Source organism: Carassius auratus, chromosome 20, assembly GCF_003368295.1.
Source record: "Carassius auratus strain Wakin chromosome 20, ASM336829v1, whole genome shotgun sequence".
Classification (NCBI taxonomy): domain Eukaryota; kingdom Metazoa; phylum Chordata; class Actinopteri; order Cypriniformes; family Cyprinidae; genus Carassius; species Carassius auratus.
In genome coordinates, this window is record NC_039262.1 from 15,858,598 (window position 1) to 15,885,801 (window position 27,204).

The 27,204-nt window shown below is 36.6% G+C and overlaps 1 protein-coding gene across 2 annotated transcripts in view; it reads right to left on the reverse strand.

Annotated features, from left to right (window-relative positions):
- Positions 1-1,369: 1,369 nt before the first annotated feature.
- rtn1b (reticulon 1b) overlaps positions 1,370-27,204 on the reverse strand; it is a 28,097-nt gene continuing 2,262 nt past the window's right edge. The window contains exons 2-9 of one of the 2 annotated variants that reach the window (XM_026291237.1): positions 18,416-19,141; positions 17,106-17,903; positions 3,510-3,717; positions 3,298-3,436; positions 2,504-2,573; positions 2,311-2,357; positions 2,152-2,210; positions 1,370-1,903 (exon numbers count right to left, since the gene is read on the reverse strand). In XM_026291237.1, coding sequence (XP_026147022.1) covers positions 1,861-1,903; positions 2,152-2,210; positions 2,311-2,357; positions 2,504-2,573; positions 3,298-3,436; positions 3,510-3,717; positions 17,106-17,903; positions 18,416-19,141 — 2,090 coding nt within the window. In that variant the 3' untranslated portion in view covers positions 1,370-1,860. Of the gene's footprint in view, positions 1,904-2,151; positions 2,211-2,310; positions 2,358-2,503; positions 2,574-3,297; positions 3,437-3,509; positions 3,718-11,563; positions 11,780-17,105; positions 17,904-18,415; positions 19,142-27,204 lie in introns of those variants that run through there. The other variant, XM_026291238.1, reaches the window with a different exon arrangement.

The window sequence follows — 27,204 nt, forward strand, 5'->3', positions numbered from 1 at the left end:
CGTGTGTGTGTGTGTTGCAAGTCATGCCTGCGAGCGGAAACAGCACTGTTGTCCAAGTCCGTCCCACCTGTTCCTGGGGCGAAGATACTGCATTTGGACAATAGACAGGTACACTGGGCACACTCCATAATGCCCGCTGACAGATGGGCAGCATCCTAATTAATGATCTAATTAATAATCATACAGTAACACAAACATCACTGACAGGTAGGCTACATATTAAATTCTTGAAGCTGCAGTAATGCTTTCTTTCACAACTTCCTTAAGAGTTATATATTCTCCTCTAAACCTTTCCCAGTCATATAAAGTTAAATACAGTATATATATTTATTTATATGGAATTATTTTACACTAAATAAAGGCAAATCTAAATGGGATGCTTATTATAATGGATTTATTTTGATTGTTGTAATCATATTTAAAGTAAACGTTTGATCTGTGTTCTGTGAATTTTTGATGTTGGCTAATTGTTATTAATACATGACTTAACAAAAACAATTTAAGTTTGATAATTTGCAGTTTTTTGCAGTCTAAATTCTAACTTTTAAATATATGCAATGGTATTTTATCCTTAAAAGTTTGATAATTTGTTTTTTTCATATTTGTATCAGTATTTGGATCGATAATATTAATTCTGGCCTGCACTTAATAAACAGATGCTATTAAATATTATTTACGAATTCACAGTCAAAGCAGCATTATTGGTTACTACAATATTAAAAGATGAAAAATGAGCCATAAAGAAATACATTTAAGAACATTTATTTTCGCATTCAGTATTGAGTACATCTTAAGTGCAAATAGTTAAGAGTCAATGGCTAAAAGAATGAACAACACTTAACATAGTACAAATATTGACAGATTCTAGCTGGCAATTACTCACTGAATCTTCCTTCTCCTCCTTCTCTTTTGTTTAGTAATATATATATATATATATATATATATATATATATATATATATATATATATATATATATATATATATATATATATATATACATACATACATACATACACACACACACACCCACATAAAGAACAATAACAGCACCTAAAAACATTAATCTCTGTAGCGTAGTCCTACGAAAAAGAAACATACTGTAGTGTTACGAGTAAGCTGACCATATCTAATCAGAACATTGCTAAATAGTTGCGTTTGTGCCCAGATATAATGAACCTCAGCAGACCCATGCGTCTAGTTGACAATGACGGTTGTTACTTATGTTCACAGATATACTGATAGAAGAGGAAAAGCCCCACCTAACACTCAAGTCACAAAAAAGCTTCTTTTTTTTCCCAAGAAGAGAGTGTCACTGGAGAGCAATAAAGCTGGAGAGATCCTTCACGTACTACAGAGATTTTCAGCACAGCTGAGAAAGCACATGAACTTAAAAGATAAAAAGAGAATTCATCAGCACTTAAGACTCTTGACTTCATGCACTTTATGAGCAACACATACAAAAAAAAAAAAAATCACATCTAGTCTTTTTGCCAGATTTGAATTATATGTTTCAAGGTTACTTTTACAATTCATTATAGTTGTACTTTGACTAGATCCTGATTTGAGAGAAAGCACGCTTCACTTTTTTTCTTTATTTTTTTTTTCTATGATTACAAGGTGAGGATGGGACTTCTCCTGCACAGCTCAGCCTTTGCTCTAGACGCCACAAAGTGTACAAAGTAGAACTATGTTCCAGTGATCTATTTGTGTCTGATTTCTCTGTGTGTGTGTGTGTGTGTGTGTGTGTGTGAGTGTGTGTGTGTGTGTATGTACAAAGTGGAACCCTTGATCATCTTTCAGCTCTCCCAATAATGGGGCATTCAGAGGCTCACAACATCCTACAGGGGGCCCTGTGGGGCCTATTCAGCCTTTCGTTTGGCCCCAGGAATCTTCTCCTGGATCCTGAATTAAAAACACACATTCATACTATATTATATTATAAAATAAATGTATATTATATTGTTAGTAATGATGCTGAAAATTCAGCTTTGCCATCATAGGAGTAAATTACATTTTAAAAGAAATTAAAATAGAAAAATTTCTATTAAACTGTAATAATATTTCACAATTTTACTGCATTTTTAAAACATACATTATCTAAAAAAATATAAGATATTATATTATATTATATGCTTAAAGGGAGTACTTACTTTACTACCACAGAGTTGACTTGGGTTCTTATTAGGCCCAGATACTGATCAATCTGTGCCTAGAGACAGAGAAAGATTTAAAAAGTGAGTCATTGTAGTTATAGTGCTTATGAATTATACATGATTCTGTAGTCATGGTAACTATGGTGCCACTCTGACCTGGTATTTCTCATAGACCACAGGCATCGAGAACATGGACACCACCACTGAAGCAAGATGCAACGCAAATGTTAAAAAATGGGACAAAAGAGTACATAATCATTAACTTTCGTAGCCTGCAATTTAAAAAGCATACATTCATTAATAATTCAAATTACAGGCACATATGGAATAATAAAAAAAAGGTGCTCACCCATAATAAGAAGAGTGAGTCCATTGAAGAGGGCTCCCAGATAGGTCAGCAACCACATCAGCACTGCAAACTTGAGTCAAACAAACAGCAGTTCATACACACAAATACTGTATGCCGGGATATGATTTATGATGCTTTTCTGTGCCAGTACTGACACACTAAACTAAACTAAACTAAACTAAACTAAAGGATTGTAGAAGTTCATAAAGTGTTAAAATTTAAATATTTTTTTGATTAAAAAAATGAATAATAAAAAAAAGACTTTTCCACAAAATAATAAAACTAAGCAACTAAAAAAATAAAAATAAATGTTACTTCAGCACCAAGTCATCATAGTAGAGTGATTTCTGAAGGATCATGTGACACTGAAGACTGGAGTAACGATTCTGATAATTCAGCTTTGTAATCACAAAAATAATTATAAATTACACAGATAATATTACTGGTTTTACTGTATTTCTAATCAAATAAATGCAGACTGGGTGATTGTTTAAAAAAAAGTATATATATATATATTTTTTTTTTTATTTTTTTTTTATTATTATTATTTTACATTTTTTTTATATCTTACCAACCCCAAACTTTTGAACATTAGTGTACAGCAGGAATGTAGTGCAAATGCTTTGTCATGCATGCTGTATCTATGTATGAGAAATCTATTCAAATCCAATTACAATTTATTATTATTCCTTAATGATCTCCCATCATTTCTATACTTTTCTTTTAAGTATCATTTTAAGGAAAAATCTTCAGATGAATAACTCCAGTGTAAGTTAAATTGAACATAGGATCACCTTTAGTGAGTCCACCAGATCCTGCACCAGAAACAGCCTGCGCAGTTCTTTCAGTGTGCTGTTGATATAATACTGGGTGTTTTCTGCGTACTTCTGCATCTGATCATGGGACAGTGACATCTCCACCTCCAGATAAGCTCTACATCCATAATAAAACAATGTTAGTAACGATTGAGTGACACACACAGTCTGTGCACACACAGCAGGCTTACTTGAAGGGATGTCCCTCGTCTGTTTTCTGCACAGCCTGCAGCACAGACTTGTAGACTCTGAAGCTGATGGTTGCAGAAAGGGTGGCCAGGGCCAGATAGGCCACCACGCTGACCACACTGAACTGTGTCAGAGAGAAGAGCAGCAGCAGTAAACTGCCAAACACAAGCCCACTCTGCTTCAGGTTCCTCCAGTACAGCAGCTCCATCGCTGGATGAACAGAGAGAGAGAAAGAAGATCAGGTGGGGTCAAAACCATGCAGATATGAGATAGGATGTGTGGTAGCGGTTTACAATAGGCATAAATCTGTTTGGCATTGATTGTTTTAGGATCCACAATACAGCATCCACTGAATGGCATGACCTATGATGATGTAACGAGTAGTGAATCACTCTGAATCAGTGCTGAGTCAGAGATAACACAATTAGAAATGATTACATAAACAGATGAGAGTGCACTGAAAAATATGCCTGGATTCAGACGGCAGAATAAGACAGAAGGCCTATGTCCAAATATGTGTATGTCTCGGCTTCACATGCAAAAAAAAAAAATGTCTGAATACTCTATATTTGTGACAGAACAGGAAAAAATATAATATCTGCTTCAGATTCTGAAGTGTAAACCCGTGAATACTTGCCATAAGACTATGGAAGCAGAGGAGATTATAGGGATAGATCACCCGCATGTCATTCTGATATTAGTTTATTTCTTCTGTGGAACCTAAAATAATATTTTTGGTAACACTTTAGTATAGGGTCCAATTCACAATAATAACTAGTTGCTTATTAGCATGTCTATTACTAACATATTTGCTGTTTATTAGTGCTTATAAAGTACATATAATGCATGACATCCATAATCCTACCCAATACCCTAAACTTAACAACTACCTTATAAACTTTTAATAAGCAGCAAATAAGGGGTTAATTGAGGCAAAAGTCATAGTTAATGGTTAGTTAATAGTGAGAATTGGACCCTAAAATAAAGTGTGACCATATTTTTTATTTTTTATTTACAAAATTATTCCTTGTGGCGAAGATGTACTTGTTTATTGTTGATTACCTCAAAAATTAATAATGACTTTTAATATATGTGTTTGTGTTGAGTACAAATCTTAAAGCATATAATGATATTCTGGGGAATTGTGTGCTTCTAATTTTATAGCAACAGTTTGGACAGGAACCTTTTCTATTCTGACAATGTTTGTGGTTCAAAATGAAAACACTGATTCAGTCAGTGTGGAAGTGTGAAATTTGACTGGTCTGCTAAAAGGCAAGTCCTAATCCCAGCTGAACACCTCTGATGTGACTAAATGCAGACTTTGTTATATATCATTTATCAGAACAACTTTACAATTTAATCCAGATTTACTAAACATGGCAAATTAGTGTAAAACTGAAATCCCATAAAAGTGTGATGGGAGTGCAAAGTTCTGCATTTCCACTATGACGGCACAACAATCTACTAGGAGCAGCGCAAATTAACATTACAAACAAGCAGAGCTGATCATAATCAGGTGTGTGCAATCTACTAACAACATTTAAATACTCTCCTCCCAGAAATGTTGTATCTGAAAGGGACACGCCAACAAATGCCTATGCAGTAGGGTTGGCCACAAAAATAACTGTCCACATCTTTTCATCTAATTTGTCTCTGTATGTGTGTGTAGTAAATCCTGACAACATGCCAAAATAGGGTTTGTTGGTACAAGCTGATATTAGACCTGACTCTAAGATTCACATTTCTGGACTTTTTTTTCAAGTACCACTATTGTTGCTTTTTTGTACAAAAAAATTCAGAATGCTTCAATATTGTTGATTCAACATAACTTCTTTCCTTTTAATCTTTTTTTTATTTAACAATAATTGTATTTCAAACGTATTTTAAATTCATTATGAAAGCAGTCATAGGAGTAGGAGTCATAAGTAGAAAATAGTAGGTTTTCATCATCTACTGTCAGAGCGATGCCTGTCTGTCTCTGCGTTCTTTCTGCACAAATTCTTGCAAACATTAAATAAATTCTGGCCAAATGACAGCATGGTGGCCATGGCAACAGACTGGAACCAGGTGCACAGATCTGTCAGTGCCTGGTGCCTCTTTTTAAATGTTATATAATGTGATGTCCATCCTTAATCTGCCAGACCAAATGTGACAGTAATGCTATAATTGTGTATGAGGTACTGAATGGTTTTAATGCAGGCCAATAACCCGGTATAATTTCAGTCTTACAACAAACAGGACTAAAGACAAAGTACACCCTAAAAAATGAAAATGTTGTCTACTAACCATCGTTTACCAGTATTAAAAACCTGAAAGCCTTAAAATCTCAAACTAAAATTTCCCAGCATTGCCAGGACTTTTGTGAGCATCATTACTGTATTGTAATACATATTCTCACAGCTATATACATACATGTGATTTTAATTGATTTGCAATATCTAACCGACATGCCAACAGACAATGGGGCCAAGGATTCTGTTGTAGTCGCATAACATCAATCCACTGTTTCACCACACCCATTCCAGACCCCTTTCATCTGCTCTTTATTTCCCAGACAATTTAAGATGATGCAACATAGTGACTGAACTCAAAAGGATAAAAATTAAGCAGCTTATCTAGCTCATAATTATAATCTGACAGCAGCATGTCCCTGTAATCACAGGTATGTAGTATCTAAGCGGAGCTTCATGGTCTGGACAGAGTCCTGTCATACTCACTGCCTGAAAACTAAAGCATTGTTTTCGTTTTTCCTATGGATCCCAACAACTCGGTGGGATTCTTTGTTTGTGTCATGTCCTTTATGCTATATGCAAAGCTTCATGCATCATAATTCAACAGCTCATTATAACCAATGATCAATATTCAGTCGTTTTCTATGCATCAGAGTGGGCTAACAAGCATATCTCTATTTATTTTTTTAGGTGGAAATCGACACACAATAGGAGACTTGCTCATTGCGCCCACTCTTTCCCAGCATGCACTGACACTAAGGCTTGTTTATGGGGTCATTACGGTGAGCTTTGCATAAAATGTGTCGGCGTGAAGTTGGCAGTTGAGCTTTGAGATGGAGGGAGCGTGGTCGCCACGGAAACTGAAGAGATGGGTGCAGTGGAGTGAGCAGTGATGCAGTTGCCATAGTGATGGAGCCACCCAAACCCCCCAACCCCCCACCGAGCGCTGCCTGCCAGACAGAGTAATAAGATGCTGATGAAATGATGGGGGAGGGGAACAGGAGGTAACATTGCTATGACAGACACACAAGCAAAGACCCTCTTGCTAAAACACTCCACTGCTGGCTACAACATGCTCCTCGTTCATGCAGGACCTCCTTTTTATCCAGCTAAAGAACAACCGCTAACAACCGTCCAGTCCTTGGGGGCAAGAATGGCTAAAAATAGCTATCGCTGTGTGACTGCACTGCAAATCATTTCCTTGAAAAATGTTTGCCTTGTTTTCCAGTATATACGTGAGAGAAGTAAAATTGTGGGAGATGTTAAGACTTGTTTTTACAGAATATATCAAAAATTCTGTTTATGTTGCATACTGCAGTAGTTCCCAACCACATTCCTGGAGGCCCCCAACACTGCAGAGTTTTTCATGTCTCCTTAATCAAACACACCTGCAGTGTCGGGGGGCCTCCAGGAATGAGGTTGGGAACCAATGACATACTGTACTGGCAAACTGGAATTTTGTTTCTAGTTAATTTGATCAGCGTTGTGCTTAAAAAAACTCGTACTCAAATCTGACTCAGTTTTTTTTCTAATTTCAAGGATGCTTATTTTTACTGGAAAAAAGACAAAATACTGATTATTATTATTATTATTTATTTGCAGTGTAATAGATCAATTAAATACATTTAATATCTTACCCAATTTTGGTATTTGGTATTTTACTGACAAAAAAATAAAAGTTCTGTCATGAAACTCTAGATGGCACAGTCCGATAGGGCAAACTCATCTGACAAAATTACATTATTAACACATGGTGCAGCTGATTGGTTCTTTTTGTATCAACAGCCAATGAGCTTGCTGGTCAACATTCAAATACTTGGCTAGTGCTTGCTGTAACAGTTGTAACACACTTCAGAAACCCTCCACCTTCCCTAGCTCCACCTGTATAGATCTGCAGTAGCAGCATAGCAGATCCATTCTGCTAAGACCAAACACATTGACATGTTCATTAGCATGCTAAACTCTCCAAGAGTTGTCATGATATAAATATTTTTATAAGAAAAATAAATATTTGAAATACCATTTTATTTTCTGCAGTGTGGCAGTAAAAAAGATGGATGCTCGCAAATACTAGGCCGAAAACAGGAACAGCAACTTCATAAGAAACGTCACCATGATCCCCTAAAATTAAGTTTGAGATGTAGCAGGACATTGATCTAAATCTAACTGATTGGGATTTAAATAACACCCATGTAGCCTTAACTTCACTCTCAGAAAAAAAGGTATGATAGCTGTCGCTGGGGCAGTACCTTCTCAAAAAGTAAATGTTTGTACATTTTTAGGTATTAATATGTATGCTTTAGGTATTGATACATCCCTTTAAGGTACCAATATGGACCCCTTTGAATAGGTACCACCCCAGTGAAAGCTTTTGTATCTTTTATTCTGAGAGTGATATAACTTCTCAAAAATACACTCTTAAAAATAAAGGTGCTTCTATTATTGCTTTTATTATTGCTAGAAGAGACAATAATAAAAGCTCTTTCAAAGAAGCACCTTTATTTTATGCCACAGAAGAAACTTTTTGTCTAAATGGTTCCATAAAGAACCTTCAATATCTGAAGAACCTTTCTGTTTCACAACAAGAGATTGTTCTTTAAAGAACCTTTGAATGAATGGTTCTTCAATGGCATCGCTGTGAAGAACCTATTTTAATCACTACACAGCAGAGCATGCTGTATAATTACAGTTCCTACCGTACCAGTTAAGGATACTTACAGAGAGGCATAAACAATTTATTTATATAAACATAAACAATATATGTGTATATACTACAAGCCTGAATGCAGATTTTATAGTTCTATTAAGGTCATGCTCCATTGTAGACACATAGCCCACTCCTGACATCAGTGGATCATACTCCTAAAACAAAGAGATCACTTCAGACAGCCTATGACTAACATTCTTACACACTACACACTAATCTGGATGACAACAATCTTGGCATGGGACAAGGAGCTCCAGAACGACAGTAGGCAAATAACATTTCTCTTCTAGCAATAATAAAAGCTCTTTCAAAGAAGTGTCACATGCTGTGACATCCCAAACAGCCCCCAGATAAACATACAGAAATGGGCCTGGAAAAACAGTGAAGAAAACATTATGAATGCCACACTGGGACAGAAATAGATTCAAAAGTCAGCAGTAATTAATGGCTGTGTTTAATCAGTCTCTAGACTGGTTCATCATATTGCCCTATATGGGACAGTATAAGTCTATAGGGCATACATGTATACTCTTATAATTATTAAACAAGTTAGATTTGAAATATTAGGCAAATTTAGGAATGTATATATTACATTCCTAAATTTGCCTAATATTTCAAATCTAACTCTTGCTTGAGCAACCGCTGACTAGCATGATAAAACTCTGCCGCATAGGATCATTCCTATCCCAAAACAGTCCCCCTTAGAATCCACTTTGCTGACGTTATCGTGTATAGACTATTATGCAGCAGAGCCTGCATCAGAAAGTATGCATTAAGGGCACAAAGGGGGCAATCCTGAGCTCTTTCTAAATCCTAAAATGTCGAATGGGATGCTTTGCAGTCTTGTACACTTTAACATAGACACTAAGCTACCAAGACAATAAGACCACATGTCATTTGGGATGTGAATGCATGATATGAACTGGTTCATATTTTGAAGTATGTCTTTTTGTGTAATAAAAAAAGTGACATTTTTGACCCCATTCAGTGAAAGTCTAGAAAAAGTGAAAGTTTAAATTGGGTTAAAAGGGGATAACCACTCAAAAATAGACCTTCGACCTACATAACACTGTTGTAGTGACACCTAACAAAAATGGCTACTAAATAGGATGCTCTGCAACATCCTGCTCTGATCATGTGAGATCATATGACACTGTGCTGTCAAATGCCTCTTATCATCTATTGAATAACCATTAGTGTTTACCACATCTTGAATTCTAGGTTCAATATTTCCAGCATAGGTTTGTATGAGTTGGGGATTTAAGTTGAATCATTCCATTCGTATCTAATCCAATTGGTTCCCAGTTTTTATTATTAAGAATTGCGCCTTAACTGACTAACACATTTGTCAGAGTGAGGACATCAAATCTGTTTTATAATTTGCAGTTAATGGAAGAACTGGCAGAGATTTGGCCTGGTACCAAATTACTATCAAGACCATAACAGCCAATGTGGCGATTCACGTCACAGTTTTGATTAAACCACACACTTGTGAGAGAAGTCTGTGAGGAGAAACAGAAACTGCTTACTTAAGAAAAGAAAGCACCTTTGCTGTGGTTTGACTTTATAGCATCGAATCAATATATAAAGAACAGATATTAGCAAAACCTGAGCCAACAGGCATGACTAAATGAAGAATACACAACCCTGTGCTGACACAGGCACATCCTCATCAAACAGTACAACATATTTGGCATTTATTGCATTAAAAAGTGAGAAAGCTTTGTTTTTATCATCTTAATTTCTATTTTAATTTTTGTAATGGCTTAGTGTTGCAGTGCCAACAGAACACTTTAACAGAAAATGCACACAGGGGTCTTCTTCACTAAAAGGAGGCAATAAATACCAAATTAATCATAGCTGAAAGGCCTAAAAAGTATGCATTAATGACAATAAGTAATGAAATGATAAAATACAATGACACTGATAGATAGATAGATAGATAGATAGATAGATAGATAGATAGATAGATAGATAGATAGATAGATAGATAGATAGATAGATAGATAGATAGATAGATAGATAGATAGATAGATAGATAAAAATAAGGAACAATAACTAATTTTTTAATTAACGTGATCCTAAATGCTTTAAAATATTGTTCATTGTTAGTTAATGATATCCAATGTTAAATAACTGAACCTTATTGTAAAATGTTCCCAGAAATTATAAACATGAAAGGAACAAAGACTGAACACCTTAAATATTTAAATACAATAACATAAAGAAGCACACCATTCATTGATGTGGATCTATTTGTGTTTATAAGCCCTGGAACTGTCACACATGTTAAATGCTAAATATATAAATAGCTACTACCAAAAACCCTCCCTCTTAAATCGTTCTAGTTTTCTTCCTCCCGCACGAGTCCCTCTAATGTGATCTAGGTATTGTACTCTAATGTGATAGTCTAGGTATTGGATTTATTAAAAGGATGAATGTACAGTTGTCTTTCAGTGGATATTAAATTAAACTCACTATTATTATGAACATAAACACACATGCATATGTATCCACATCCATTCTTTAACAGAATAAACAATTGTCACAGACAACACTAGAGCTGACGGTAGAGTCAGGTAGCCACACCCCACACATCCCTCTTTCATCTTGTCTTCTGTCGCTTTCTGCTCCCAATGCAGCCTGAAGGCCTTTATGATTAACACATTCAAGCCAAACATGAAGACACATGAAAAGCCATTCGACAGCTCTTTATGGAACTATCCGCATCCAATTGCGCATCTGAACTGAAAATGAGGCAGTCATGCACACCAATACCTATTAATTCTAATCAAACATACCCAGAGTCTATGAATTCAGGATGGACCCCCTAAGTACAATGAGGAGGTAGGAGAGAAAGGGTGTGCCCAGCTGTCTCAAACCCCCCAGTCTGGCTCTCATATGCCCATGATGGCGGCGACCTCGATGCAAAAAATAAAATAAAAAAATATGCGGGCGTGTCTGAGCATCTTCCAGAATCCCACATGCACCTCTCCTAAAAATTCCAGCAGCCTCAAATAAATAAATAAATAATAAACCCCAGACATGCATCCTCTCTGTCCCACGACATTCACCCCCATGTTGCATCCCCTGTACCCCAGGACCCCCTTCCTCCTACCCTTGCACTTCCAGTTGCTCCAGAAACCTTCCATCTTGGTTGAATCTGCGGCTGCCATGGTGCTGGCCTGCATGCTAGGCTGGGTGACAGGAAGGACTGTGAATCGCTTTCTGCTAACGCTACTGCTACAGCCTCTCCGCTCCTTGCGCCGTATCTGTCGTTTTCCCTCTCTCTCTTTCTCTCTCGCTCACCGGTTCACACCAGTGCATGAATGACCCATAGGAGGAGACAGATAAGGGAGGGGAGGCAGGGATGGAGGAGAGGAGGACTAGATGTGGCGATAGTGCTGCCTACTGGTGGAGGAATTGAGAATCGATTTTGTTAAAGGCAGATGTGTGGGGGAGGGGCAAAGAATCATGACTAACAACTTAAAAAAGAAATTAAAAAGGATGCTGAATAAAATACACCCAGTTTTTACATTTTTCGAGTTTGACAGTCCATTCATTTTCATGGTATGGAAAAGAGCAGTGGCAACATACTGCTAAACATCTCTTTTTGTGTTTTACGGGGAAAAAAAATAAAAAAAAGATTTTATTTTTAGGGGGGTTAACAGTCTCTTTAAAACCCTGCAGATAGACTAAAGTGGGGGGATGAAATATTTGCTTTCCTTTTTCATTTTAGATGGGAGACTAATCCTTAATAATCCTTTTGAGGAGGTTCAGATCTGGTGGTAAACATTGTTGCAGACGCATTTTGCCTGTTCAGTGCAAAGGCTCATTCTGTACTTGAAGCATCATCTCTGACAAATTTCGCTCTAGACTGTTAGAACAGTGAGTATGAGTGTGCGTATATGTGTGTGTGAGGAAGGAGACATCATGAGGCAAGCCTCATGAGATATAGAGAATGACTCAGCGCTCTCGGTTAAAAGAAATAGGATGAGCTCACAGGCTCACAGTCCTGTCCAGTGGTCAGAAATGGACTGGCCATATGAACGTCAGTGGGACTTTTTCTGACGAGGCCTACTTGTGGGGATGCTGCAAAACTAAATCTACATAAAAAGTAAACGTTACTAATTTAAAGATATAAAGTTACAATATCATCAGGCCTGTCCATTATCATATGTATACACACACACACACACACACACACACACTATAGTTTAATAACATTTTGTAATGTTTTTGAAAGAAGTACTTATTTATTGGATTTAAGTAGCCTACTGAAAAGCATAATAATGAGAAATATTATTATTAAATTATTAAATTATATTTAATTATTAAATTATTATTATTAAATGAATGTATTTTAAAAAGTAATTTATTACTGTGATGACAAAGGTTTTCAGCAGTCATTACTCCAGTCTTCAGTGTCACATGATCCTTCAGATATCATTATAATATGCTGATGTGTTGCTCAAGAAACATTTCTTATTAGCATCAGTAAAAAAAAATTGTTTCTTTGACTAAAAGAAAGTTTCTTTAATAAATCAAAAAATCTCTTTTGAACAGCGTATCCTTGCTGAACAAAAGTATTGACCCAATACAGACACAAACAATTAAATGGTAGTACAGCACAATTAACTTACTGTAGTAAAAAACAATTCAGATACAAATGTACACACACTTCTACAAATTATTAAGGATCTGCCCCACAAAAATATGATATTAGTTATTATATAAATATTTTGTAATATTATCTACATGTTATTTTAAAATCTCATACTACAGTGTATCAGACATCGCCTAATAACTGCCTCTGGTTCTAGTCATGGCAGGATGGCAGACTGTTCTGAGACACTTCAGTGCACAGAGAACCTCCGCCATGATCCCATATGTCATGTACTGTCAGAGATAACAGTAACTGCATCAGTTTATCAAACAAAAGAGAATGATGCATTATCTTAGACATTTGGCATAACTTTGTATAGATTTAAACTTATGTATACAAAAAAAAAAAAAAAAGAATAATAATAATATCCTTAAAAAATGGGGGGGGGGGGGGGGGGGGATTCACATCCAAACAATAGCAATTAGCATAATGTCTTTGCCTAAGCTTTCAGTGAACTCATGACACAGGAAAATTTTAGAAGATAAATGATTAATAGAGAAAGTATGAAGCAGAATAGAAATAGAGAATGACAATTTAATGATTAATGGTTGGTTTAACCTCACCAAGAAAGTGAAATGACCCTGCTATAGACCCTACAATCATTGTTTTAGAGTGGATTCAGAACCCAATAATAAACCCAAACTCCTTAACACATTGCATACATTAAAATCAAATATTTGTTAAACAATTTAAGGGAAACTGCTGATAATGATATCATTTCATGAAAAAAAGTCCTGCTTGAAATCTATTTCAAAATTCTAAACGCTGTTGGTTTTTTATTTGTAGGTTTACACAAAAATATCAAACAGAACATAATCATTTCTGAAGAATCATGCTCGCATCAACTAGTAATGACTAATAATGGCAGTAAAAAAAAAAAAATCAGCTTTGCCATTACAAGAATAAATTACATTTTATACTATATACTATATATACTAACCTCAAACTTGAAAGCATTAGTATAAACATAATTAACTAACACAGGAACAAATACACACAAGAAAACAGTTGTTGCCCTTTAAAATTCGGTCAAAAATCTCTATTTTATGCAAAGACACGTATACTGATAATAAATAATGCATTACAACCCTTCTCTCCAGTCTATGGTCTGACAGCAAAACAAGGAAAGCAAGTGGTAAACTGAGCCCTCTGCTGGAAGAAAATTGAATTTTTCTTGATACCCGTCCTCAGTATGTGTCAATGCTGATACAAATGCCATCTCATTTCTAGAGGCTTCGGTGAGACACTGAGCTCAAGAAAGGAGGAGGGAGAGAGGGTGCAGCCAGACAGACTGTGGCACCATACCTAATCTGCAAAACGCCACAGACACACACACACGTATAATGGTAAACTAGCGACAACAGTTAAGCTGATCTCTTTCTATAAACACGGATTCATGGTTCAAAGTGCTGTAAAGATTAATATATTGACTGACAAGCATCATATAAAACAGTGATTGCATTACAAATTAATTGATTATAAGATAATTATACGATTTTTCCTCCTCCCATGTTGCGTTGTGGCTATGTAATCACAAGACGGCAGCACTCGCAGGTCACAAATGTAGCAGACAGAAACTGACCTGAACCACAGGGTGATATCTGTTATGAAATCTTCAAACAACAGTCCAGCTCAAAGCCAGAGCATTAATAAAAGATGGCGACTGCCTTCAACAGACATAAACAAATGATGTACTCATCTACTAATACACAATGAAGTCAAAATAATAATTGAAAAAATATAAAAAAAGTTTTGAATTGTTTTATATATATATATACTTTTTTTTTTTTTATAGATAGTGATTAGGATCATATAAATATAGAAACATAGCCATCCACTTTTCATTATTTATATCTCTTACTCATCATTACTTGGATTTGTTCCCATCACTGAAGGGATTAAAATGTTTTCAATAAACCATAAGGTTTTATAAAGCACAAACTGCTGTAGGTCAGCCACATCTTCCATAATAATTTTTCACAGTTTCACACATGATATTTCCACTGAGCTCTGCTGAATCCTGAAGACACAAACAACAGATGCAGGGAGCAGTCAGGTGTGAAAAAAAAAAACCTAAATCATAAGCAACCCATCTTAAGGGAGAGAAATGTGTCTTGTAAAATTCATATTTCCTGTGCATGACCTTGAGCTCTGGGGATGATTAGAAATGTCATCTAACATTGTGTTGTATTTCTCTGGACCACTTCTGTTGGGTGATGAAGAAACGCAATGACACATGTGCAGTGAACAGTTAAGCAGGAAATGGATCAATGAAATCTCATCACCTTCTTTTAGCTTGCAAACTCACTGATATCTAAGATAAATTGTATTAAATTCCACATGAACAATTATCCTGCCTTTTATAATATTAGGAAAATATTACATAAGCTAGCTTGTGCATGCCCAGTAATGACTGATTCTTAAGGGACTGATGCATTGAAATGTGCTTTTTTCCTGCTGTTAAAGCCAAAGGGAGTTTCCAGGGCGAGGCCAACAAGCCTGAGTCATTTTTTATTTTTAATTGCAGCTATTACAGGTCTTTTAAAGGGATAGTTATAAATAAATAAATACAAATAAATAAATAAAGTAATGTCTACTCTAACCTACTCTGTTGATCCAAAACTGTATGACTTTCTTTAGTAAAACATAATACATGATATTTTGAGAAATGTCTCGTTGTTTTGATCACTGTTCAACTAATCTGTTATAAACAATTCAGAACATCACCTTTTAGGTTTCAAAGAAAAAGAATACCAAACATGTTTGGAATGACATGAGGATGAGTAAATGATGACAGAACTATTTTGTGGGAACTGTTCCTTTAAGAAAATGATTTACTGATAGTGAGACCTGAATTACTAAGAAAGAATGATTCAGGTTTAATTAAATAGTAGTTTTACTGGGGCCATAAAAGCACTGATACACTTTCATACATATACTGTTCATGCATTAAAGGGATAGTTCACCCAGAAATTTAAATTCTGTCATTAATTTCTCAACCTCATGTCATTCCAAACCCATAAGACCTTTGTTTATCTTTGGAACACAAATTCAGATATTTTTGTTGAATTCCGAGAGCTCTCTGACCCTCCATAGATGCAAGGGTACTACCATGATCAAGGCACGGAAATGTGGACATCATTAAATTGGTCCAGGTTACGTCAGTGGTTCAACCGTAATTTTATGAAGCTACAAAAATACTTTTTGTGCACAAAGCAAACAAAATTAACTACTTTATTCAACAATTCTTCTCCTCTGCCTCATCCTAGCGCCATTTTGGAGAGTATTACAATACATGTGCATGGTTTTCATGCAATCAAACAGCTGACATATAACCGGCTGCGCCGTGTTTACATTTAGAGGAAAGGGTTGTGGTACTCTCCAAAACAGCGCTAGGGTGATGCAGAGGGGAAGAATTGTTATATAAAATAGTGTTGGGCTGATAGATGATGTCATCGTCCATCGCAATTGGCTGACAGACATCACAATGTTAAGCTGACATTGTGATACCAACCCACCCCCCACCCCCTCTCCCGCAATCTGCCACATCCCATTTCCGTGTTTGGAAAGGAAATGAAGGGTAATACGGAAACCCTAAAGGGAATAACTAGCCTACGAGATGGGAGGATAAAAAACCCCCCATATATTTCAATACTTTTTCTCGCAATTATATCATTGGGTTGTGTATGAATCGTGGGAATCAGGGAGATTTAAAACCGCTTTAGATTGCACATTCTAATTTCACTTTCACTTTTGAGATTCACATTCACAAGGACTGTATACTATGGAGTGGCAGTACTTACCACACATTTGACAAGATTAGATGTGGTAAGTAAACTTTCATGTACTGTAATACAACAGGCAACCGATAGCAAGCGGCTAACCCATTAGTGATTCCGTAGAACATGTTTTTTTTGTCACGCTTCGTTTGGGCACACCCCTAATCCCCTTGTGTTTTGAGGTGACTATAAGTTACTGGGGAAAGTAGTTTTACCTTTCTCCCTGGTTAGACCCTGGAAGACGACGGGTGGTGCAGTCGTTCTCTCAGAGCCCCTGCGGGCTTGACTGGACCGTCTTCTTTCTCTCTGGTGCACCTCCCCAGCAGGATGCTCCACCTTCAGCTCTGGCAGGCCCGGACTGGGGGTTCTGCTGCTGGGTTTGGGCTTCTCTTCCATGGTGGATGTCTTCTCTTTAGGAGCACTGGCTGGGGCCGAAACAGGCGCAGGTGCAGTGGGAGTCATGACTGGTGCTTTAGTTGCCAAAGTCAGGGTTGTGGGTTTTTTCACTGGCTGTGGGCTCTCCTTGAAACCCTTTGTGGAGTCATGGGTCAATCTTTTGGGACTTTCCTCACCGCAGGACTCCAGAGCCAGTTCACTGTCCAGCTCTGCTTCACGTTCCTCCCTCAAGATGCTGTACTGCATTGCAGGGCTCGGGGCAAATGCAAGGGTAGAAGACGCGGCGGGCACTGTGGAAGGTACTGTGGTTGATGAAGTGATGCTGGGACTCTTAGTGAAGCTCATGTAGCCAGTGTTGGGAGCTCGTGGACTAGGCTCTTCAGACACCAGCTCAATCTCAGAGTCTCCAGATTCAGCACTGCTACCCTCAACATCCTGGGGGGAAGGAGGCAAAGTGGGTTTTGGTGGGGAAGACTTCATCTCTACTGGTGAACTCTCCTGCTTGGAAGTAGGTGGAGAGGGTGAGATGGGAGATGTTTGAGTCTTGTCTTGGGTGGAACTCATTATTTTAGTTTCATCAGCCTGGAATTTTGGATCCAAAGGAGAATCAGACTCTTCTATTAAGAAAGAGAAGGAGAGATAAAGGACATGTAGTAAGGTGAGGTGTCTAGTGGCCATCTGGTCTGCCAAGGTATCCCACAGTGTACGCATGTGTGTGTTATTATATTACTGTGTATGTACAGCCAATAATAGTCATGAGCCACTGCTCTTAAAAATTGGTTGCTTCCTCATCTATGGGCATTTTTGACCGTTTGGATTTCTAGAAGATCAACTTGCCAAGTCAGACAAATTCCTGGATCACCATCTTTTGTTGATGCTGGAGCAACATTACTGTACAGAAATATTAGATTTTTGGAAAAATTATAAAAAATCATGACTACATCATAGACCTGCTCATTTTTCATTCTCTTTAGATAAAAGCAAATCAAATGAAGACATTTAAATGTCTGAAAGTTTACAGACTGACAAATACACCTACACAGAAGCAAAGGGTCAGCTAGCAGAGGAATTAAAGGAGGTTTAATGAATACATTACAGTGAAGTGCTTGTGTGGGATGGTGATGCCCACCTGTAGGAGGTGTAGATGACTCAGGGCTTTCATCCTCAGGCTCTGAGAGAGTGACAGTTGGCACTCCCTCCAGCCCCAGACTCAGAATGCTCTCCTTCTCTGATACTGTAACTGTGGGGCTGTGTTGGACATTGGTGGGCGATACAGATGTAGGTGGCATTTCTGTCAGGGTGAATTTTACTGGGCTGGCACTGCTGCCGGTACCTGGTGACCGATAGGGCTGGTAGTCAGACAGCTCTTCATCAGATGGTTCCTCCACATATGGGAAGGTCTGGGAGTCCAGAATTGCTGCAGAGCCAATGTCTTCCACATCCACTTCTACCGGTGATGGGCTCTTCTCTAGTTTTGTGTAGTGGGTGGGCTCTGAGAGGCCGCTCATCCTCCAGTCCTCAAGGGGGCGTTGTGAACTGCAGGAGTCCTCTTTACGACTGATGTCCATATAGTTGTAAGAAGAGTCAAAAGCTTTCTCAGAGTCATGCATCTTGGGAGAGCTGTCAGTTTGTCCTGCACTGGGGTTCTTGATGCCAGAGTCCAAGGTCAACTGGAAATGGGAACCAGAGGAGAAGTCTTCTGTGCTGGATGTATTTTTGTCACCAGATCTGCCCATGCTGCCAGAAAAGTAGGAGGTGTCTTCATGTGAAGCATAGCTTTGACTGGACAAGAGGGAGGTGTACGGGTCATCCCTGTCATCAGTGGACTTCTTCTGGAAGATTAAATCTGATTTATCTGCATGAGAGGAGATATAACATATTTTAACATAGTGTGATAATGATTAACAATGATTATAAAAAAAAAATTGTGTTGTTATTCTTGCTCAAATCTAGCCAAAAACAAAACAAACAAAAAAAAAACGTATACACCCTTTACACCGTTTTCTTATATGACACTATGGAGCCCATAAAGGGACATGGTGATGGGAAAAATGTAGATTATAGCAAAAAACTGTTACATTATACCAAAAAAAATAAAGTGTTTCACATTCTCTTGCAAGCGATTAGTGTTCTCTTGCAAACATTTTATGTTCACATGCAATACTTTTGGGTTCACTAACAAAAACTTTTGCATTCACTCACAAAACTGGAGAACAACTGGAAACAAAAATATAAACAAATGCATAGCCTCTCTGGGAATGGAATATTTTTCAGAAAGAAAATGTTTTGCAAAAGGAACACAAAGATTTTCATGGAAAATGTCAAACTTTTGAGAAGAAACACAAAAGCAATAAAATATAATTTTTCCTCCCATCTCATATTTTTCCATGACCATGAAGCTTTATTTGTTAAACTCGGTTAATATTAAATTTAATTGTCTTTTTAGTTAAACTTACCACTAAAGTACTGGTCTCAAATACAATGGATTTTTTTTTTCAGATTTTTATTTGTTTGCATACTTTCATAAGCCATATTTTGTTTCAACTAATATGATTATACATCACTGTACTGTTTTGTTGCAGCTGTATTATTTTGTTATATAATAAATACAGCATTCTAGACGAGAGCTGCACACCAGAGCAGCAGTTTGACCTGATCTGTAATGACATGCTGTGCCTCACAAAGCTTCTTAGATCAAGTGACCTTGAGGTGAATTCGACTCTGGGCATGTGTTGTTCGTGAAATTCGGATGCTAAAAAGAGAATAAGTTTGTGTGTGTAATTAAGGTGGAAATATTAAAGAGGGCTTTATTGATGTGTGGCAGTGACAGCTCTCATCAGCAGTTAGTGAGGGCACCACCACACACCCTCCACATCAATTCTCCTTGTCTCTAAGTCCTTCCCATCACATTGGCCACTCCTATATGTCTCTCTGTCCTTCTCTATATTACTGCGGCTATTTGTGGCAGATGACAGTTTTCCAGTTCAATGTTTATCCGAAGGTCGACGGCAATGGTGTCACAAAAGGGCTCGAGAATCACAAACACACACACACACACACACACACACAACAGGGATCAGAAACTGAGCATTGGCGGTGACACCAGAGTATCTCCCTGCCTCAGTCTACAAAACAAGAAAACATACAGTGATAATTAATGTTAAAACTGGAGGATCTTAATCTTTCCCTAATTGCGGAGTGTCATTTTGTACATATTAAAATGCAGCATTAAATGTAAAAAAAACAACAACAACTATATATCACTATATATCATATATATCACTTTAAAAGTTTGCTCACAGGTTAATTTAATTTTTAATTTGTTAAAAATAATTTGATGTTATACCTAGAGGTAGCTTAATGTTTTTTCATAGCTTCACTGCTTCTGATCATGCTGGGTGAATGAACAGATGGAGAGGAGGAGAGAGGTTAGGAGACGGATGGATGAGCGAGTAAGTGTGTAATATTTTGTTTTATGATTTTGTTTTCAATATCAGTCTCATTTCAGTTCATTTTAATGCACTTGTTCGTTTTGAAAATGAGTTTCACTAGGCTAATCTTAGTTTTTTGCTCTCTCTGTTGTTGACTTCAGTATTACAAATGTGTAACTGTGGATAATTGCATGACTCGTGTAAATCACCATACGTGACCCCACTCCATCAGGGAGCCTGTGCCTCTGTCTCTGTACTGCCCTACATTCACTGGGTAAACCGACTCCACTGGGGCTCTATTTATAACCATCAGTAGCTAAAAAATGTGAGGATCTATGAAAAAAGTGCAAAGAGCGAAGACAGCCACTGATACTTCAAAAACAAAAACCCCATCAACTCACAACCTTCTTTATCACATTGCTAAGGTTAACTGATATTGTAACCATAAGTACCTGCAACCTCATAGCAATAAGATCATCTCCGTGACTGTCACTGGAATGTCTCAGTATGTGACGGACAATCCTGCATGAGTTCGCACCACACAATCTCCAGCCCACACCTCTCACCCTCAACATTTAAGCAGTGTGCAAGCTATGACTCATCCTCTCAATAACACAGTAATAGTGAGAATACATGGTGGCCTTAAGTACTGAACCTTTATTTAGAGTACCTGTTACTAAAAAAATGTCTTTCACAAAGACAGAGTGCTTAGATTTTTCAAAAACTGACACATTTAGTTAGTTGCTTCGGCCAAACACTATTACACTGGTAATTCTCTAAATTCTCCAACTGCTTAACTGAAGCAGTTGTTTTCTTTATGTTCTAAACTACTACAGTGTTTTCAATGTAATCCTCTGACAATAATTTTATACTTTTAAAGACTCCATGAAATCAAAATTGAAGTTTTGTGTCATTTGCCCTTTCTGATAGCTTGGACGTCTATATGATAGTGTACTCCTAAAAGTTAATTATAAGATTAAAAATTTTAAAAATACTGTTCAAACGTTTTTGAGTAAAGGTTTTTAGTAAAAACATTTCTTATTATTATCAATATTGAAACCAATTGTGCTGCTAAATATTTTTTTGTGAAAACCATTTCTTCTCAGAATTATTTGATGAATTCAAAGTATAATAAAACAGCATTTATTCAAAATTTAAATAACTTGTAAAAATGTACAAGCCTTCACAGTCACTTTTCATAAATGTAGAGCAACCTTGCTGAATAAAAATATCTAATAAAAAAATCATACTCACCCACAAACTTACATTATGAAAAATAAAGTTGCCATTGTAAAGTCAACTTTCAGTTTCAAAAGGAAATATGTCGACAAAGAAAATAAGCCTGAATTCCAGCCATTGAAATTGGGTATTTACTAAGCCAAGGGCAGCAAGACATACATTTGAGTAGCAAAGCAAGCATTCCAGTACACAATATGGATGATGTGGAAAACCATGTCTTCAGCTTCACTGTATACCACTATATGTGGATAATAATGCACAGCGGTCAGTTTTTTTTTTTTTTTTTTTTTTTTTTAATTGGAGGTGTTTATTGGTTTTTGCAAATGAACTCTTCATATGATATTTGTCTTTCTCATATCATTCAGTCACTGCAGAGTTATGTTTTAAATGTCCTTGTTCATTTTCTGTAGCCATCTAAGCTGTTTGTTGACATGTCTACATCAACAGTCGTCTGAGGAGATTACAAAGATTATCAGCTTTTGCTAAAAAAGCAAACTTTATTATAAATAAAAAACTTTCAATTAACTTTAATTTATTTGGTGAAGTTTTTATTAAAGCTAATCACTCCTCTGCTTAAACCTAAAGAACTCAGAGGAGAATTAGCAGGATCCACAGTATCAGTTAATCATTAGATCTGAGACTTACAACACTATACAACTTCAGACTTGTCACGGTTGCTCAAATATAACATGCCTAGTGTTGCATGTAGCTAATGGATTAACTAAGTAAAAGGAAGAAAGAAGAGTCAGCTAACAGGTCAATAAATGCAGGGATACTGACATATGGTGGCAGATCTATATCTCAGAATTGAGACATAATATCTTGTTGTAAAAGACTCTTGGGAAAAATACATATGTGTATCAAGTTAGCTAATGCTAATTTACAAGAGTTAGATACTTTAGGCCACCTAATGAAAAAGAAGTGTGCTTTTGTGTTGAATGTGCATGTGCAATGTACTTCACATTTTCAAAGTATTTTTTTATTAAACTGTACTTGCAGACACTATAAGGTTAATTAAATAAGACCACTTAAGTACTTAGAGAGTACTAGGGCTGAAATGATTAATTGAGTTACTCGATTAACTCGATTACAAAAATTCCTCCAGGCAAAAACTCTGCCTCGAAGCCTTGTTAAATTCCTATGACGCGCACTTTACGCACAGGGATCTGATTCACATCGTTGTTCAATGTTCAGGAAGCACACCATAGCACGTGATACAATTTTAATTTAGTTGGCGCAATGGCGGGGAGTAAAGATGTCCATAAACGGCAGAGAATGTCTAAAGTTTGGAATCATTACATTCTTAAAAAAGACGAGAACAAGGTGCAATGTATCTACTGCAAATAGACTTGACATTCCACAGCAGTACGACTTCAATGATTCAGCATCTGAACCGAAAATATCGACTCCATGCTGTTTCACCAAGCTTCGCTGAAACAAGGTAATGTAGCCTAAGCCTATACATTGATGTTCACTGATTTTAGTCCCATACTGTATTCGTAACGATGTCGTGATGCGGTTTGACTAGATATGATGTTTAGCTTTGATGTTTTTAAAGGGACAATAAGTAACTTTTTAAGTATTTTATTATCTAAAATCAATATTTTTATTCATAAATATGCCCTCAATGGTGTACAAATACCTATGCCAATGTTTAAACTAATCCTTGTAAATGAAGAATTTATTATCTTTATATACATGGGACGGGTAGGTTGACGGAGGCTTCCATGTAGTTCCGCCATCTTGCAAAACTATAATAGCAGAGAGGGACAAAAAGTACTAAGCCAACGCGTTTCCACAGCGCGTTTTCGGTCAGAGCCAGAAACGCAGGTGCAGAGCAGTGAGAGGCGCTTGAAACTGCACCGGCAAGTTTAAAAGTCTGGATTGCATTCTTATTATGGACCATACATATGCCGCGCCACAGGAGAAGAAAACATCGTCGCCAAAACAGTCAAAAATAGAACGTAAAAGGAAACGTGACCGTAGATTACAGAAAACAAGAGTTAATGTCGGGGAAGCTTTTTCTAGGTGGAAAGAGCTAATGCTTGATAAAGATTTCAAAAGAGACGCTGAAGTGGCCAGTTTTCTTCTCGACAGGTAAGTCAGTGTTACAGTCTATATTATAATATTTTTTTTTAAATCTAACAATGCATATAATTCAGAAAATATAACATATAAATTAGACATAACTACTAATTACAATATTTCATGTTTTCCACAGTCAGTAATTCATACTGTAACATTCGTTTGTTAGTTGTCATGTTGCAGTTTGTTTGAAATAACACACCTGTTCACCTGAAGGAAAACTCGACGAAGTGCTATTAGAAGACATCCTGTCAAAGCTTTTTGGTACATATCGCCTACCGTAGATGCAACGCGCATTTGAAAAATTAGTTTGAATGCAAAATACAATTTCACCACTAGATGGGAGTAATTCCTACTCAGTGTCCCTTTAAGTAGTAAACGTATTCATGTTCAATTGCAAGAGAGTATAGCCTAAAAAAAGAAGCCCTTCACACACACACACGCGCATGCACCCTCGTCTCGGAAGTTTTATAATTTTAACTGTAATGTGTCATTCAACATCACATTTTAGAACATACTAAATTTCAGCTTATTATACAAGTTGAAAGTTATAATATTGTAATAGAAGTTTCAAAAGAATTTTAGTTTACCATTATATACAATTTACAATTGACTATAATCAGCTCGTCTGGCAATACACATAGACAATAGAAGTAATTATGAAAATACAGCAGCAAGCGGCCAAGCACTACAGAAGCAAGCATCAGACCAACTGCAGCAATGATTTATTGGCCTATCACTTTTGACCAATAGGTAGCACTGTTATCAAATAAATGTGATGTGTTCTGTGTGAGATGACAACAACAAATTTGGTGTCAATATGTCAAGGCTTTGCAGAGATACAGCCTCAGAGTCATTTTGGCATTATGCCTCAATTTTGTAGTGGCGCTTTACAAAAACGTCTATCCATTTTATTAACAAAAAATGTCTGTCCACAAAATCCTTAACTTTTTCCCAGCATTGTCTGAAGATGATTTGAGCCAATTTTGGAGAAAATAAGAACACCCGTCTAGGACAAGTTTGAAAAAGTAGGTTTTATTAACTATTAAAAATAGCGAAAAACTAGTTTTTGTTGTATGTACCTTACAGTCAAAAGTTATTAGCATAAACATGAGTGAAACTTTGTACAAGTGGTGGAGTTTGAGTAGAGAGAGTTTGAGTTAGAGACTCCAAACTTGCTGTGGTTAATGTTGAAATGGTGCTCTATCAGTTTGCCAAATTTCCCAACTTTCCCGCAAGCAGTTCTATGGGCTGCCATAGAATCAAGAGGGAAGAAGAAACGGAAGAAGAAAAAGAACGCCAACGGATACAATAGGTGTCATCGCACCTTCGGTGCTTGGCCCCTAATTACATAGAAATATGTAATTACATCTTGCTAAAGTGGGTCAAATAAGGACTCGTAAGTGCATTTAAGAATATTATTTATATAATAAGAATAAAGTCTCCTTTTAAAATGATTTTCTTTTTCACAAGGGCATCCTATAACGGTTAGATGAGTATTCAGTTTCAGTTAGCATAGCACTTCAAAAACTATGCTAAAGCCAGTGAAAATGTAGGCAGAGCTACCATCCTGACTAACTGTGAATTTCTCTTTCCTGAGCTGAGTAGCTCTGACTGTTTTAACTAAGCTTAGAAAGATCAGTACATTGTAAGGACTTCCTTCCTCTAGTCTGTGTTATTTCTGGTCAGCGCCAGGCCAATCTTCACAGGAAGACACTGATGAAGCGACACTGCACTTTCCTTAACAAACAAGAGTGATAAAAAGGGACTGGGAGGGAAAATATGACAGGAGTTATGTTTCAAAGCAGCATAATTATATCCCACAATTTCTTTTTTTTTAAGCCCTCTAAGTCACTGAGATGGGCTTCCTTTTAGACACTCATCTCTGCTGTGCCACCAGCTCATATCTCTGCAGAGCAGTATGTCTGACTGACACATAAAGTTGAAGGGAAGATCAAGATGCCACTGACAGGTTTGTGGCACATAAGGAGGAGCCCATGCCAACTTCAAATCAATACAGGCACTCTTTCACATGGTTACTCTATTGTGTATGTGTATGAATTCACTGGATTTACTTCATCATGAGAACAGATGCAGATGGAGAGCCATTTTCATTTTCATTTTCATTTTCTTTCTTTTTTTCATCATACGTCATGACCTTGTTCGTCATCTACCCCGGAATTGTTTCCATTTACAACAGTGAGCACAAGCTTAAACTGATTTTTATGTTTTAAATATGGTTATTTTTATTACAAAAACACATCGATTCGCTACAGGAGGCCTTTGTTCACCCCCTGGAGCCATGTGAGACACTATTTTTTTAATGGATGGGCGCTTTTATGAAAGATCACAGACAACTTTTTATTTAACTCCGAATGGATTTGTCTGAAAGAACAAAGTCATATACACCTAGGATGCCTGAGAGTGAGTAATTTATGGCCTAATTTTCATTTTTGGGTGAAGTAACCCTTTAAGCTTGTTTTTAGTATGTTTCCTATACATGTTGAAAATATTCCACAATGCTTAGTAAAGGATAGAAACAAAAGTAAAGAATATGTAAACAAGCAATGGTTTATATTTAAACACATTAAATTTTGGAGGTTGGGGTCTCTTTTTTTCTTAGACCCAATTAAGTATTAAGTATAATTTTATACAATTAAGTATAATTTACCTTTTTAATTGCCTTTTTTATTTTCTCATGTCAGTACTTTTATATGAAGAAGAAAAACTCCACTGGCAATGTTTTTCTTTCTTGTTTTAAGCATAATATGATGCCATTTGCTTCTCAAAGTACTAGAAAACAAGAGAAATGTTCACATAAAATGAATGTGAACAGTCTGGAGCAGTAGTTTTAAACTAAAATTATACAATGTTGTTTAATCAATTTATTGTAGATCATCAGTATATAAAAAGCAGTTTCTGAACTATACAAGCATTTTAAAATCATGACAGCAAGTGCTGAATCAGTGCTAATGAGGCGAATGTGTTCCCGCAAGGGGAAATAGATTCTTTTAATCTTGTTATGGTTCTTAGAAATTTCTGATGCCCATGTGATATTCTGCAACCAGCAACACTTTCTGTATGTGTGTAAAGAAGAAAGTGAACTTGCATTCCAGTGTTCCTAATGAATCACGGTTCACTGAAGCGAAGATATTAAAATAAT